The sequence below is a fragment of the Polyodon spathula genome, chromosome 3 (genome assembly GCF_017654505.1).
Source record: "Polyodon spathula isolate WHYD16114869_AA chromosome 3, ASM1765450v1, whole genome shotgun sequence".
NCBI lineage: Eukaryota > Metazoa > Chordata > Actinopteri > Acipenseriformes > Polyodontidae > Polyodon > Polyodon spathula.
The window spans coordinates 6,230,115-6,247,222 of NC_054536.1; the positions used below are offsets into that span (position 1 = coordinate 6,230,115).

The 17,108-nt window shown below is 37.4% G+C and overlaps 1 protein-coding gene across 2 annotated transcripts in view; it reads left to right on the plus strand.

The window, feature by feature from the left end:
- Positions 1–552: 552 nt before the first annotated feature.
- Positions 553–17,108, plus strand: part of LOC121311124 (neuropilin-1a-like) — a 44,998-nt gene continuing 28,442 nt past the window's right edge. Inside the window, exons 1-4 of one of the 2 annotated variants that reach the window (XM_041243866.1) lie at positions 553–1,010; positions 2,739–3,121; positions 5,776–5,950; positions 16,445–16,626. In XM_041243866.1, coding sequence (XP_041099800.1) covers positions 3,052–3,121; positions 5,776–5,950; positions 16,445–16,626 — 427 coding nt within the window. In that variant the 5' untranslated portion in view covers positions 553–1,010; positions 2,739–3,051. Of the gene's footprint in view, positions 1,011–2,387; positions 3,122–5,775; positions 5,951–16,444; positions 16,627–17,108 lie in introns of those variants that run through there. The other variant, XM_041243870.1, reaches the window with a different exon arrangement.

Here is a 17,108-nt window from a genome sequence, read left to right on the forward strand (position 1 = left end):
AGAGGCGTATACCTTCCACACATGCATTCATCAAGCTTCGGACGACACTGAAATTAAACTGACGAAAAAAGAGCTACGGTTAAAAATGAATAAAACGTGGGCTGGGATGGAAAAATGATAAAGAATAATAGATACATTGAGAAACCAGGATGGTAGCTTTACAGATTGTATAAGGTTCCGCTTACCATACTCGATAGACTAGGTCTGTGCATAACAATAATAGCATAGCTAACAACAGTCGAAATGAGAGACAACGAGAAATGAAATTGATCAAAAACCTGACCAAGAAACAACGCTATAGCCTACTACTGTGTTTAATTCGGTAGTCGAGTCAGGTTGGATTTAGATGCCTCGCTCAAACAGACAAATTTTCTCTTAATTTTTTTTTTAAAAAAAGGCTTCAGTAAGCGTTATCATTTTTGTTTTTCCAGAAGAGAAACCAGCCCCCTGCTGCTGAACTGTCAGTTTGGTCCTTCACTTTACTGCCGAGGGTGTGTCAAACTCAGACTAGCAAAACCAGAGGGAGTCAACGAACTCCTAGTGCGTCTGTCACTGCGAGAGCATCTCATTGTAACTGACTGCATGAAGAAGGCTTACTTCTTTGTCTCCCTGGTTATTTAAAATATATATAGATATATTTTGTTTACACGGCTCAAATCTTTCCACAGCCCGCCGTGTGCGATCTGATACCACAGCGGCTCTAACTTCTTTACTAAATCTTGGTGAGCCACAGCAGCATCGACCACAGCTGTTGTCGTGTGACTGTAACAATTACACTGTGTGCTACCTGATCCTGGGAGAAAGCATCAGGAAATAAGACGAAAAGTGACTGCATGCGCCGTCATCTGCAAACACCCTCCCCACTTTGGCTGTGTCTGCCTTTGTAGTTTTATTATAGCTGCTTCGTCTGTGCAGGATTGCTTCATTAGACGTCCCGTCCACAGATATCGATTAATACGCAATTCCGTATAGAACAAATCTGGATGCAGTCATTGATTGGAGCTGTAAAGGTATAGTAACATGTTTGTATGTATGTATGTATGTATGTATGTATGTATGTATGTATGTATGTAAAGGTGTGTGTGCAGTTGGTTTGCTTACATGGTGTATATGGTCGGATATATTGGTTACACAGGAGTTATGAAACTAGGTTTCTTTGAAAAGGTGTTTTTAAGGTATCGATTGTGTTTTTATTGGTAACGTTGTATCACTGCATAGTACAATATATGACCTCGTTACTTAGTTTCTATTAAATGTTCCACTTTCTTTTTGCTCGGATCATATCCCTTCATTTGTTTGATCGGTGTAAACCTCGGCTCCTGCTATTTGTTTGCTGATAGATAACACTATCTTGATTAAAGGGACGCGCTTTGGCTGTATAATGATATTCTTTTGTAAGATTCAGATCTTTCTACTCTGAAAAATTATTAAAACTTTGTTAATCTATGTTTCCAGAGTAACCATTACAAAATTACTGATTCGCTTAAAATAAAGATTCGGCGGCTATAGGCCTATTTAATTAAAAGTCTGATACCCGGTGCAGATGTGCAGGTCATAGCTTGTCAATTTCATTTTCGCGTAGACTTCACTTATGCAAGAGAGAGAAAACTGGGTTTAGTATATAATTAAATATCAAGGAAGCTCTTTGTCCGTCAATACCTTTCCAGTTCCTTGGTATTTGAACATCAAAACATGATGTGTTGAGTAAAGATTGAGTTGAAATCGAAAGGGCAACTATACACTTCGAATTACTTTGTTTGACGCCAGTTAAAACCAACTATATATGGCCACACTTTTTGCATCACCCTGCAGAATGAATACAATTTGCTTCATAAAGTGGCATGCAACCTGCTGAATAATGTTACGTTAACATATTGAATTACATACCGCTTTGTAGTTTTCCATATACTTAACTAAAAACTGACAAAAATTGAAAAAAAAAAAAAAAAAAAAAACATTTCAAAATCCAACATAAAGTACTGTACTGTATTACTGTATTATGGCTCCCGGTAGACCTTTGCAATATAATTCTATAGTTTCTTTGATTACATGATGTTAAATACAATAGCTAAATTATGCCCATGTATTTATTTATTTATTTATTTTTGTTGTCTCAATCCTAAATTTCTAGGTGATGCAAAACTCGGCAGGTTAGTCTACTTTACAGAAACTGTTAACAGTAAGGTGCAGTACAATATGGTAGACTTTCTGATTATCATGCAGCATTTCCAATGCTATATTTTATAATTGAGGACACGATGAAAGTGCCTGGCTCTTGTCACTGGTGTCTGTTTATGATCAGTAGAAGAGAGAGAGAGAGAGAGAGAGAGAGAGAGAGAGAGGGGGGGGGGGGGGGGGGGGGGGGGGGGGGGGGGGATACTGCGTGTCTCCTCTTCATGCAGCAGCCACTAGATAGAGCGAGTATTCTCGCTTTTAACTAGGAGGGCTTCTCCGGTCAGTTTTGCATATATCGCAATCAAACCAATCAGTAATCCCTCCGAAGAGTTCCGTTTTAATAGCCAGCCAGGGCACAGCAGGAGAAAAAGTCGTCGTGATTTAGGGAGTATCGCTTGCTTTAAATCCTTGCAATGCCAATGCTGTTCTACAGATGTTAGTAATGCTGCTCGTTTGTGTCTTGCCAGGTTTAAGGATACGGTGAGCTCGCGTTGCCAGTCCCTCCAGTTATATAAGAGAAGGGTCGCGTAATCTTGCATGGTTTTTCTTCTTACTTTCAACAGAAAATGATTACGTCTGCTTGAACGTCATAAACAAGGAGTTTCGAAATCAGGAGTTGTATTTGTGTCTTCTTTTTTGTATTGCCTTGGACTTGTTTAATGGGAAATGTCAGCGCCAGCAGCTGGGAGAGGAACAAGTCTGGGAAAAGGGCGAGGAAATGAGAACTAACTGACAGGATGCAGGCGACCTGAGGCACAAAAAGAAGAGTCGCTGTAACGCTGAGACAATTCTGCTCCTTTCCTTGCTCGAGCCAAGCAGGGACAATATAAATCAAAGATCCTGCGGAGTTTATTTTTCTTGTTTTCCTATAACACCATGAGGATGCATTGTGGATTAGTGTTGCACTTTTTAGCTGGGATCATCATAGCCAAAGCTTCAAAAAACGGTAAGTGGCAGCTAAAATCTAGATTTTGTATATTTTCTATTATTTTCTATTATTTTTTATTTTCGTTTTACTTTATTATTATTTATTATTATTATTATTATTATTATTATTATTATTATTATATTATTATTATTATAATTAATATGAACTTCTCTGACTACCGTATAAATTATAAATAATATATATATATATATATATATATATATATATATATATATATATATATATATATATATATATATATATACACACACACACACACACACACACACATGCACAGTTACTTAGATTTTAGTTCAATCACAGATGCAAGCGTTCGTATTCGCTGCGCTGTTGGCAACACAATAACGAGTCGTTTTGCTTTTATGTTGCGTACTGAAGCTATTTAAGTATAATATTGGTTGTTAAATAATCCAAGCGGTTCACTGTGATTGCATTATACATGTTTCACTGCTGAGGTTGTATGATGGGCTTACTGTATAAACTTTTTTTTATTTATTTTTTTTTTTTATTCTCGTCACATTTTCTTTAGCCATGCAGCCTATAACATGTAGCCATAAATCCTGAATCACAAACAGCAAAGCAAGGCACCCTAAGACAACTTTTCTGTTAAAAACTCTGACTCATTGACGGCTTGGGTGTTAACACTTAAAAATTCAATTTTGTTCATTATCTCAAAAAACACGAATTTGCAGTTGCCTGTAAATTAAGTTGCGGCTACCGGGTCCTTCAAGCGCAATAGCCTTGTCTTGTGCTCCGTGGTCTCCAGAATTCCAGCCCCGACTGGATGTTGCTTGCTGCCTGTTACACGAATTCATTAACGCAGCCCAGAGCTAATGTGGCTTAGTCATTAGGCTCTGTTCTTCCTAATCAACTGTTAGTGAGATTCAACAGAACTGGAGAAAACACGCACTTCACTTTGCGCTGTCACTTTCACAATCCCCCAGATTAAAGTGACAGGACAAAGCGTACTAAGCACAAAGAACAGACACTGTCGATTTTCAGCCAATTAGGTAGAATATGTTGCTTAGTTCTTTTTTAAAAAAACTAAAAATGTTTGAAGTTCTCAGTAAAGCCAAAATAAACCCTGATAGGTTGATAAAAGTTTTGAAAAATTGTGATGCTTTAAAAAATAAAAAATGAAGGTTGTATCCACGCGTTGTACTTTCTTTCCGTTGTTTTATCCATACATTAATTCGCACCTGCTTTCTAATTCAACTGTTTTGGTTGGATATTCCCAAGGAATGCTGTTTATACCATACTTTGCTTTGATCGTGCTATATTGCATAATAAACACAGCCAGACTTACCACATATGCATTTACAAAAACTGTACCAACAGCAGCCCTGGTCCTATTTTTGTACTTGCTGTCGCAAGTTACGCGTCTTTCTGAATGAAAGGCAGTATTATACATGCGATTTTCACCCATTGCTATGGAAATGCTTAATCTGTGTTGTAGACCACATCTATTCTTCAGCTCCTAGATACATTTTTTTACTTCGTTACCCCTTTTGTGTGCACATGCCTGATTACCTCACTTAAAGTCATCTTAAGGGATGCTTTCTGCTTCATTAAGTCACCTTGATCCCAAAAAGACGCTTTGCACAGATGCAACACAGAATAAGCAAGAGTTTAAGAGACGGCACTGGTTCCTGCGTGTGTTTCTGAACCCCGAAATCCTAAAGGGGATTTGCTTCGGGTTCTTATAGCACAGGTCTGAACAGTGCGGAAAAGGGATTGAAGGGTTATGATTGAAAAGACACAAAGGAAAGAGGTTTAGCGCTAAAAATAGACACATAAAAACTCTCATTTCACCCTTAAACCCGATAGCATGGTCAGGAAAGTCATTGCGCTCTTTAGACAAAATTCCCTTAAACCGTTAGATCAGAAAAGACCGCTGTCTGTTTATTACCTTAGACCAGACACATAAACACATATCGACATGTTGAAACTTTAGTAATGGGAAGCTTTTCCATGGAAACTTCTTATCAGCTGGACTGCTTTTAAGGTCAACAATTCCCTGATGTTCCTGTAAAATGGTCAATGAAGGTTTTCCTTTTGGACGCTAAATTGGGTATTTATAAAGTGGATCACAAAGCATGCCTGAAACGGTTTAGGGTTCAAATGAGCTTTAAAAGTTATTTTTTATTTTTATTTATTTATTTCATTTTAATCTAATTGTCCTCATGAGAAAATCTATAATAAATAGCTGCTGTTTTTCTTTTCTTTTTTCTTTTTTTTTTTTTTTTTTACTCCTTATGCTGTTTCAAGTGGTTTGATCTTGTCCTTAGACCCACTGGGCACATACAAGCAAACAACAGCTCTCTTAAAACTGTGGTCTCTCAAACTGAAATCCTTTCGCGTTAATGGTATAGAATAAAACTGTGCAAACATCACTTAAGCATATGAAATCGCATATAACAGGCCTATGCTTTATTGAAACGAGCAGTACCTTAAGCTTTGGTCTGTAACTGATGTTTATTTAATTTGAGGGAAAGTGTTCTTGCACAGTTATACTTAACCGTTAACTTGGGTAAAGGTAGCCCAAGATTAGTGCTAATCAGGGTCTGTAAAACCAGTTCAATTATTTTTACTTGTTTTTTGTGTTACTCAAGTCATGCTTTTTTTATTTTATTTTTTTTTTCTCTTTACAGATAAGTGTGGGGGTAATATACACATATCAAACCCTGATTATCTCACTTCCCCTGGATACCCAAACTCGTATTTTCCCTATCAGAACTGTGTGTGGGTAATACAGGCTCCAGAACCATACCACAGGATTTTGATCAACTTCAACCCTCATTTTGATCTGGAGGACAGGGAATGCAAGTAAGTCTTACTAAGCAATGTTCTGAGGTTTGCCGCCACCTGCTGGCAGTTGGTATGTTAAAATCAAGTCTTGAGTTCCAGGCTGGTGAAGCAGATGTTCACACTTTAAGAAACAGTTTACTGTAATAGCCTTAACATTTAAACACATTTTCCAAAATGTTTTGGCATTTTGTGCTGGTTCTGTAAGGACTGTAGAATTAGCAATACAAAAAGCAAATTTGTGTTCTATAAAAATATGAATCGGTGCTGATCATATCTTGATCAGCACTGATCATTACCTATTTTATTATCAGGTAGTCGAAGAAGTGATCATCAGGGTCTGTGTAAACACCAGGTAGAGATGTAATGAGCTACAACACCTGTTTTTATCAACTCAACTCAACATTGCATTACACAACACTATCAACTCAACATTGCATTACACAACATTATCAACTCAACATTGCATTACACAGCATTTCTGTAATGGCAAGTTAGTCATCCTGTTACTGTCTTTGCTTTGACCCCAACTTTTGCGCTTGACTAACTCCCTTTAGCAATCCTCATAATGTCTTGTTTCATTTCATCTCTGAGGTTATTTGTCTTATTTGCAAAAGTTCATTGGCAGTTTAAGGCTGGCCCTTTTTACACTTTACACTAATGAACAGAATTCATTTTGGTCAGTGTGCTTGGGGACTCAGATCTGCCGTCAGCGCTTAAATATCCGTCCATGTTACCACCTTATTTTACCCCCATAAAACCCAATCTGCTCTCCAAACTCCCTCTATAAATTGCACTTTTTATTGTACTCTTTACTTTTTTATGGCTGTGTAAACTATCAGTAATTTAAGACCCTGGTGACCGGTGCTGTCTAGCAGATGGGATGCATGACTACATTTGGGTAGAATGTCATCATCTGGGGACCAATAAAGTTTTCACCGACTGAAGGATACTGAAAGATATTGTGGAGCGGATGGATGTGGGAAAGATACTATGCTTTTTTAAGAATTTCGAAGGGTTTGTATTATCAGTGTAAGAAAAATATTTTGTGAGGGCCTGTGTTTAAAACCATGTGAGGTATGTACTCCTTAGTTCTTAGTATGAACAATAATACAGGGATTCCAATTCCTGTTTGTTTTTTGTGGTTCTCCATTAAAGTGTAAATCTCCTAAAATATTCCCACTGTAAATGTTGTAAATGCTGTGAACTGTTGTAAACTGCTGAAAACATTTGGTTTTGGAATTCTATTAATGCTGAGGGCTAAAGATTAGCATGCCTATGTGGCTTTACTCTGCATGCGACTATTCATTTACTATGGCTGGAAGAAACTCAAAAATGCTAGCATGCCAGTCCTACAGCTCTGGGTGGTAGACAGCAGGTTTACAACACAAACTAATAAAACAACCTGGAGAAATATGTACCGGTAAGACATTTTTAGGGGAGAATGCCATGCCAGCAAACTAAAATGTCTGTTGCACTGTGTGATCCTCTATATAAGTAAGACACCAACACACATTGCGCAAGTGCTTTTATCAAGATGAGATCTTCTGCTCAATACATATTGTCTTATCAGCACATACAAAATATTTTCAGCTGCTAAGAAACAGGATTCAAAAAAGCAAACCGGCAGAATGAAACAAGCTCATTTTCACTACTAGTGAAGTTTTCATCATTGGGCTTAACATTTTCCCTAATAAAGTGCACTTGTGTTCAAAGTCACAACAAACTGTCATAGCTCAGTGAACAGGGAACATAAACCACACATTGTACTGTATATACATTGCAACATACAGTATGTTGTTGTTAAGCACCCAATGCTGGAAAACATTTACTAAGATTCAAGGTTAGAAGCAGCTGAAACCTTGTACTTTTCCGTCAATAACAAAATTGGTTGAGTTACAAGATTTTCTATATCAAACCCCCAAATCAAACAGTGCCAACAACAGCGAGATAACACATTTATAAAATACCAGAGTCTGATATTTAAAATCAATATATTTTGAAAATCCTGTGTTTAAATGTATTGTTGCCCATGAGGCAAACGATAAAACATTAATAACTTTTATACTGTACATTTTTTCTTTAGCCATTTTGATCTGATAATCCACCTTGGTACATTAAAACAGCTTTTCAGTTTGCATTAGCATGCATACGTTTTACCATGAATTAAGTGCAGTATATGTTCTATTATTTACAAGCAGCTGAGTTGTGTTTGTGTTTGCATCACAGCCTGGTTTCCAGGAAAACAAGATTTGTGGAGTGTTCAGCATGTTGGGTTTGGGGGTTTCAAAGAGCCATAGGGGGATGGATTGCAGGTTCATAAACTTCTCACCCCTAAAGTAAAATATCTCATTCAAGGATAAAGCACTGTTTAGACTTGAGAATGTTCCTGGGGTCCGCGTGTGTTGTGCAGTATAATGCTGCTAACAACACCAGTAGTTTAACACCCACTTTGGTAAGCTGACCTTTCATTTAAAAGCAGCAGTACTTTTTATTACCCAAGTAAAATGTAATCTTTAGCCTTTTCACTTCAGTAGTTTAAGACCAATGAGTCAATACATAAACTCTGTAATCCATGGCCGATGTTGACTGCTTAGCATCCAGACAGCTAGCTTGGAAATCCACCTTCGAAAGCAACAGTCGTTTTTATTACCCTACTAAAATTTATTTTTGCCTCTTTGGTCACTTGAGGAAAAATGTGAAAGACCTTTTACTTTTCCCTCAGCCCTATAGACATTAGACAGCCTGATCTACAAGGGTGCTCTGCCCCCTAGAGTCTCATCCTGTCAAAAAGGATTGTTGGGCCAAGTGAATGAGCAATAAAATCCAATGTACCGTAGAAACAAAGTCTATGTACTTATTTCTCATAATGTGCTCACGGTATGAACCAATTACAGACAAGCATGTGTGTACTTAACTGATCTTTAACGCGATGCAGGAATTAGGATAATAATAGAAACGAAAAGAGCTAATAAATGATTGTTTCATTGTTTGTTGTGAATCATTGTGTTTTATTCTCCATTACGTAGGTGAATGTTTGTAAAATATGAGCATTCACTGTTGTGTAGGAACAAACTCCAGGTTTATTTAAAGGTATTCAGTAGTACTAAATTCATCATATTTCACAAATTCATTTTAATTTAATTTTGGATTTTTTTTTCTAAACCTTTAATGAAGGAGTGATATTGTGTACTAAGAGAAATCAAAGCCTGATCTTAATGCGACACAGTGAAATAATGTATAGAATTGTGACCAGTAAGTATGTGTTAATAATTTGGTTGTAAACTACTTGAATACAGATCATTATTCCATCAACAATATTTCTTCTTGATTTAATACGGTAGACGTTCTGTGTAACCGGATGTAGTAATCTGGTGAAACATTGAATTTGAACATTAAGTCGCCCACAAGTCATCACATTATGCCATGCATGTCTTTGTAACAAAAAAACAAAAAAAGTCTTTTTTACTATTTTTTTTTTACTAATTTGTATGTACAGTACAACATTTGAATGAACGACTTGATACCTGCTCAACATTTGTGAATTGCCAACCTCTTATTTAGAAACTGCCAAATTGGACATTCAAATAGATTCAAAATACTCACTGTGACCATTACAAAGCAGAACTACAGGTATATCAGTAGCACCTACTTCCTATTTTCCACAGACTTAAATAGTCTGTAGCCATGGGACTACAACATGCAAATCTACCAGTACAGGTATTTTTGTAAGCTGAATTCAACTTAGAACTAAGAACATTCCTGAGTTCCAGTTAGAAGTATGGAGTGTTCCTACAAAAAGAAGTTGAGTCACAGGACCCTGTTATATGATTCTATCTGGTATTCCCAGCGCAGCACAGCTCGAAGAATAATGAAAGCCAAAGTACAACTTTTTCACTGTATTATTCTAATGACTCATGATGGATATAATAGCAAAAGAAAATAAAAAACCTCAGTCATATATCTATGCAGACATCAGGCTGTATATCAATCAATCAATCAGTCAATCAGTCTTTATTTTATGTAGCGCCTTTCATAGTGGACCACCATCACAAAGCGCATTCATAATACTTTAAATGCAGATAGTATGTATGTTCATTTAACATTAAAAATAAAACATGTTACACAATTTTATACCAATATAATTTTTTCCACTTAACTGAAACTGAAATTGTTCTTTTTCTTTTTTTTGGGGGGGGGTGGGGGGTGGGATTTTGTACAGAATAAGTACAACATATTCAGAGATAATCACATTTTGTATTTCTAAAAACAAGTTTAAATTAAACAATTAAACTGAATGATAAGCAAAGCAGCTGTTAAAAAGCCTTGCTTCACTCCCACCCAGTTGGATAATCCAAAACATTGTTTTACTTGACGTGCTCTATTCTGGTTTTGTTACGCCATGTCTGGGTACGTGAGCAATTTTCAGTTTCTGGCGATGGACCACACTGATGACATAGGTTGTGCTGTATGAGATTTTAGCAGTTCATCCATTCCAGACAAAAGGAATGCAACTGGCACACATCCCACTTCTAATTACGTGACCATGGCCATCCACTTTGGCAGTGAAAGGGAACTGTTGGATTTAGAGGTCAGCTTGTCCTCCAGAAATTGGCAGGAGTGCCGTCTCAAATCCTGCCTTGACTTTTGATCAGGGACAATTCCGTCTGCCTCTTCACTCTGGCAAGGCGTTAGTCTTTTAAGAAGTAGGGACCCTCCTTGGCACCTGATGCATTCAGTGTCTACAGAGTAACACAAAACAGGAAGGAGAGCACGGCTAGAAAGGAATGTGTGGCTGAGAGTACAGGAAGGAGCCTTTTTGTCAGAGCACTAATTGGATAATTATTAGAATTTCAGTAATGTTCAGTGCACTTGTATTTGTGCCTGATCGCATGGTTCTGAGTAATTAAGGCTTATGAAGGCCTCTATCTTTTTTTATTGTTACTTCTTGTGCTGCCCTGTCAGCAGGCAGTGTATCGTTACATTTAGCAGAGAGGCTGACTTGCCTTTTACAAGTGAGAGGGGGACCTTTTAATTGAATCATTCGTATTAAAGTAGTTATTGCCCCCTGTCCGTCAGTACAGCTCCCAGGATAAAGGGGAAGGTGGTAAAGGAACGAAATCATTGTTCCAGTTGCCTGCCTGGGACCCCCAAAGAAGACCTCTGGGTTAATGTTCCAGCCCATTACAGAGCTCTTGCTGTCTAAGAGGTCAGCACTGCAGATGGGTACAATTTTGAGACTTCACCTAAAGCCTTTACCTTTTGTATGAACCCTTTTAAGTTGTATGGATTCCATATACACAAAGCCTGAGTACAAGGTGGCAAAAGACAGATTAAGGTTGAACAAGTACAGTTAATTGTTCTTTTTAATTGATCATTTTTCTTCTCTCAAGTAGGGTTAGTTAGACTACCAATATACAATCTTTCTTTCTTTCTTTCTTTCTTGCACGAAGCACACGCATTTACACACCCTTCATGTCTGTAATTATAGCTCTCTCAAAGGTCATGACAAAGTGTAGCTAGACATATAACAGTTGTTGTCTTGATAATAGCTGGAAAGTTGGACTTGGCAGTTAGTTTTTTAAGACCAGAGATTTTATTTTTTTTTTAACATAAAGTACAGCTCTAGGTTTACTGTGGTGACCAGCACCCTACTGAGGGACTACTGAGACTGGAATAATTTGGGGAGGTTTCAGTTATAGGTTGAGGCATTCTTTAACCTTCAACAGCAGCAAAGTGTTTTTCTTTTAGATTGTTCCTTGCTTGATGAACTGTTTCCTGCCTCAACCATAATGTTATTTATAACAGTAGGGTTACCTTATCCAAAATAAATGGTTTTTGTTGTCTATAAATAAAAAAAAGTAGAATAACATTTGCATTTACAAGCTATATTAATAAATGTGCAAACAATGCACTTTTTTTTTAGAACACATTTTTCTTTGGATCACTGGAAAAAGGAAATCAAATCTATTGGAATCTGCACTTGAGAGATTTAATACAGACAAACAAGGCTATTGTGCTATTGCTAGATATTGTTAAAACAAATGATCTTTTGGTGACCTGCAAATATCAATATTAAAGAAACATTATTATTACTCTAAAATAATTTAGTTCTATATTCCTAAGTTTATTTACTTGCTGATGGCTGTCTATTAATAATACAATGTTCTAATAAGTTTTATAGACAGTGCTCATGTGATTATGTTGTTTGTTACATGGTCAGCCAAACTTAAATGGGAAATATGCAGTATCCAAACATTAGCAACACAGACGATGTATTTATTTTAAGGTCAATGGTATGCTGTATACAATAGGAGTCAATATTTGTATAAATGCTAGCTTTCTTGAATGATGGCATGGAGAAATGCAGTCTAGGCATGGAATAAGTTAACAGCTGGCCTCTGGGCAATTTTTAGGTCACTTGGTTACTCATTCTAGCTTCTAAAGCCACTTTTCTAATAAGGACTAATTGTGTGACAAAGAAATAAAACATTGGAGGTGAAAACTTTATTTGTTCAGAATTAGCAACGATGAAACTGAAAGCCTAACGGATAAAAATCTAGCAGTGCCATCAATGCTGACGATAATCACCCACTGCAAGAAACATTCAGTGTTCTGTGTGGTTTTAAAAGTAGCTTTTACAAATGTTATTTTTATTAGTTCACGTTAAAAAATATCAGGTCTAATGTATAACTGGGGTTTAATAAGGCTCATGCTTGTGTATAACTGAATGAAATCTCTTTCTGAGTTTGTCTGTCAGAAGTTGGAAAGATGTGATTACCAACCTGAAGAGGCTACCGCTTGAAAGTTAGTTTGTCTGGATTAATTCATATCATCAGTACATTTGAATCTGTATATGCTTCCAGTAAAAAAAGAATCAATTTGTCTTTCTAGAAAGTGGATAAACAAACGTTTTAAATGTCTCGGAGCCCTGCAAATGTTAGCAAAACTTCACCTGAGCACTAGCTATGGCATGTTACTAGCCTCACATTAAAGATGGTGAAGTTTGGAGGCTGATAACAGCTGGCAGTCTTTTATGATGATGATGATGATGATAATGATTATTATTCCCTGGCTGTCCTTGTCCAGGAGTTTCAGGAATAATTGAGCTGGTTGGGAGAAATAAAACACACAGCTTTAGGTTGACTTTGTCTCTTTTGTAAAGGCATGCAGTTTTGCATTCTGTCGGGCATAACTATTCCTATATTTTTGTAGGACACTTTATAATCCTTTTTAACGTTAGGTGTACTTAAAATACTTTTAGGTTGGTGAAATATTGAGTCATTCATACATACTACTTGGTTTTTTTTCTGTGCAAAAATGAACACCCAAACCGCTATTAAATACATGTTTGAGAATAAATAAATATACTAGTTAAAGATTATTTTAGGTAATGGTTGATCTTGCATTGCCCAATTCCATCGCATTTGACGTCAAAACAGGTAGACAGGCAAGGAATAACAAAAGCATTTCAATATTCTGTTACACAGCTAATCAAATAGAAAGCCAAACGAACACAACAAAACAGAAAGCAATTGAGCTGTTCATTAGTTCAGGGTGAATGAGTGCTAAACTCACTGTGGGCATCACTTGAGGCCTAGAATTTCATCCCCAGTTTCCCTGCAGACATACTCCCTCTTTAGAAAAGGGGGAGCATAGGTCACTGGAGAAGCTAGTTTATTTAAAAAAATAATAATTAATTTAGCTTCTGGGAAGATTGGTCATTTTGTCTTAGTCCATTACTGTTATTGGGGTGAGGAGATGCCATCACAAAGATTTAGTACAGATACCTAATATCCTCCCCTCCCTCTGCCAGCCCTGCTTGAGGCTCAGCCGGCTGGAACTCTGGGTGCAATGTTTCTACAGCACTTGTACTGAACACATTGTTTGACTGTCCGTCTTCAATTCAAAATTTAAACAAATGAGATGAGCGTGGAATGATCCCTAGAGTTTTCCAAAGCCCTGGAAGAGACGCAAAGCCTGCTCAGAATTTGTTAATGGGATTTGACTTTGTTAAACATACGGGCTTGGATATTACCCTGCAGGTGGTTACTGACACAGATTTTTTAAAACATTTATAAAGTGACTAAGAGCAGAGCAGTGCTTGGCAGCCTCATTAATTTAAATGCTGAACAAGGAGGTGAACAAGCTGGAGATGATCATAGAATGGCTTCCAGATGACTTGTGCACATGTAAACAATGCAAGGCATGTGACTCTTAAAACCAGTGCCTCTAAGCCTTGGCACAGGTACAAATGAGGTGGCAAGGGCATTTATAGCAGTGTGAAGATGTGCATGCAGATATCAAAAGGGATTTGTCCTTGAGTAGTAAAGGTGTCGTGGCTCATTGCTCTTGTTCTGTGCAGTTTATTTTCATCCCCTGCAAATGGAATTCAATACCGTCTGAGGCTGAAGATAAATGCATATTCAAATGTATTATTCAGACTCATTAGAACACAGTGATGTTACAGCGGCCATCATTTTACAATGTGACATTTTGAAAGTGAAGTATCTCGTCTTCCATTTTGGATTAAAACAACTGAGCGGGTGGGTTAATGAGATGAGTTTGTAATGCTCAGTGCTGTGTAATACAGGAAACAAGGGTCTTAAATACTATAATTAATATGGTGTAAACACTAATTAAAATGTATATGAACTCAAGTGTGATACTATAACAACATAAATAAACAAGAAAACAATATTTGTCTTTTGGATTGTACAGAAAGGTTTTACTATGCTGTTGACATACCCATATTGACCTTTCTGGGCACAAGCAATACAAAAGTGAGTGAAGAGCAATGTGCAGTGGGAGAAGTGTTTAAAATGCAGTCTTGTGTGCAGAAGAAGAGGGCTTTTGTTGCAGAGCTAGATGGACGTGGCTTGATAGGTTTAGTGTCCCTTTGTCTGGACTCCTTAGTTGCTTTACTAATGTTGAGAAATACACTCTCTCTATAATAAAGTAGGTTATGACAGCATATCAATCTGCCGATTTAAGCAGCTGTCTACAGCTGTTATTTGTAAAAAGGGGGTCAATATTTTCACAGCTGTTTCTGAAGGAAAAGGTGTCAATGCCAAAACAAGCCCAGCAAATAGGATGAGTCCATTACCAGTGTACATTTACAATAAGATAACAGCCAGCATCAATATGGGTCATACTCTATGTAACCTTTTGTAATTTTCCAAATTGAAACAGTTGCAACGTAACATTGCCTCTTTAATAGCAGGCAAGAGAGATGCACGACATAAAATACAGCACCTGATAGAGCCATGCCTTTCCCAGCCACAAATCTCCATCAGCGGAAACACAGTGAACCAGGGTCTCAGTGATGAGGTCATATCATTTCCAGTAAAAGGAGCTACAGAGCTGGGTGAAGTCACCCTTGCATTACAGCCTTCTCAAGGGATACCATTTGCCAATGAAAAAGAAGAAGCACTTTGCATTTTTTTTTAATATATGTTATAGAAGTACAATAAGCTTGTAAACCCAGCGTGTTTCCTAACTTTAGCATTGCTGTGAGAGGTTATACGGTATTAACATTTTCCAAATCTTAAATTTAATTGGTTGCAGATTCAGGACAATTTTTGGGGTTAGACCCACGCGGAGGGTTGGCTAAGACAATCTCCACTGTGGGTCTTTCTTTCTAAAATCCCTGGTTTTGCTCGTCATCTTCCTGTATGTAGTAAATAGCAAGTGAAATGAGCAAGCACAGTTTGAAATAGTTTTTGTTTCCCAGACAGCACATGGAAAACGGGTTTCAGGCAACAGAAATGTAAATAATCTATAATATAGCCCTTTGCTGCCCAGTGTCCAGTATATTTGACATTGAGAATATAAGTGTTAAATAGGTATGGGAAGGGAACATACCCTGGGCAGTAAAGGGATGAACCCTCAAGTACCGCAGTGATTCAAAGCAATGAGTGTTGAAACAAATCGAAATTACAAGGGCAATTAGGTACATTCGATTAACACTTTAACATTAGCTTCTTTACTGTATCTTTTTTTTGTGTTCACCACAATTTTATGTGATGTAAAATGAGCTTTTACTGCAATAGTCATTCGTCATCCACACAATTTCTAGAACACTGAGTCACAAACAAGGCTACTCACATTGTGGAGTAGTTAAATGAATGAAGTTTATGGAAGGATTAACTTTCTGAACTAAAATAATGACAAGGAATACTGCAGCTTTATGTTACATTTTCTTTCAGGTTTAATACTCCCATGCGTTTTTCCATTAGGTGAATTTGCTTATTATGTCTCTCCATAGATTTCTTCATATTTGTAGCTAACCAAAAAAAAAAAAAAAAACACTATGAATATTATTGATTTTTTTTTAGAATGGGATTAACTGTCTGACATATTTAGCCAGCACTTTTCTGTCTGCAAATAAAAATGGACACTGTTAGAGGGTTTAAACATAACAAAGAATCATATCTGGTCAATGTTACTGTCAAACAGGACTTCAATGTACAGGCGTGTATGAACCGGGTTGATAACGACATCTCTTTTCTGCAGGTATGATTATGTAGAGGTCCGGGATGGGGGTGATGAGAATGCCCCACTGGTGGGGAAGCACTGTGGGAAGATCGCCCCCTCTCCAGTGCTGTCCACAACCTCGTTGCTCTTCATCAAGTTTGTGTCCGACTATGAAACACATGGGGCTGGCTTCTCTATCCGCTATGAAGTCTTCAAAACTGGTGAGTGCCGGCCCGCTGGTAAAGCACAAATCTGCTGTGGGATGTGTGTGTGATGTATGTAAAGATGAAGGTAAAGGAGGTAATGGAGGAAGAGATGTTTAGTTTCACATTTCTGGGTGGATTTTGGGAGGGGTTGACTCATTTAGAATTGCTATTGAAGAATACATCAACTAACTGTTTGCTTAGCTTCAGTAGTCAGGGGTTACTGAGAGCATATTAAGATAAGCTTCATTTCATAGGTAGGTGTCCTCCTGTTGAGTAGCCTGAGCTGAGGTTTGACTGACGAAAAACAAAAGTAAAAGCAAGTTCATGCAGATTTAGTTCATGTTTTAGTTAAAGCCCCTGTTTGCAAATAAACACTTATTGAGTGTTTCTGGCAGACTGTTTCATGACAAACTGCCTATACACTCTCCTCCCCATCCTTGGGAAAGGAATACTACTTTATTCTCAACGTCTTACAAACCAAAGTGTTACGCGTTCAT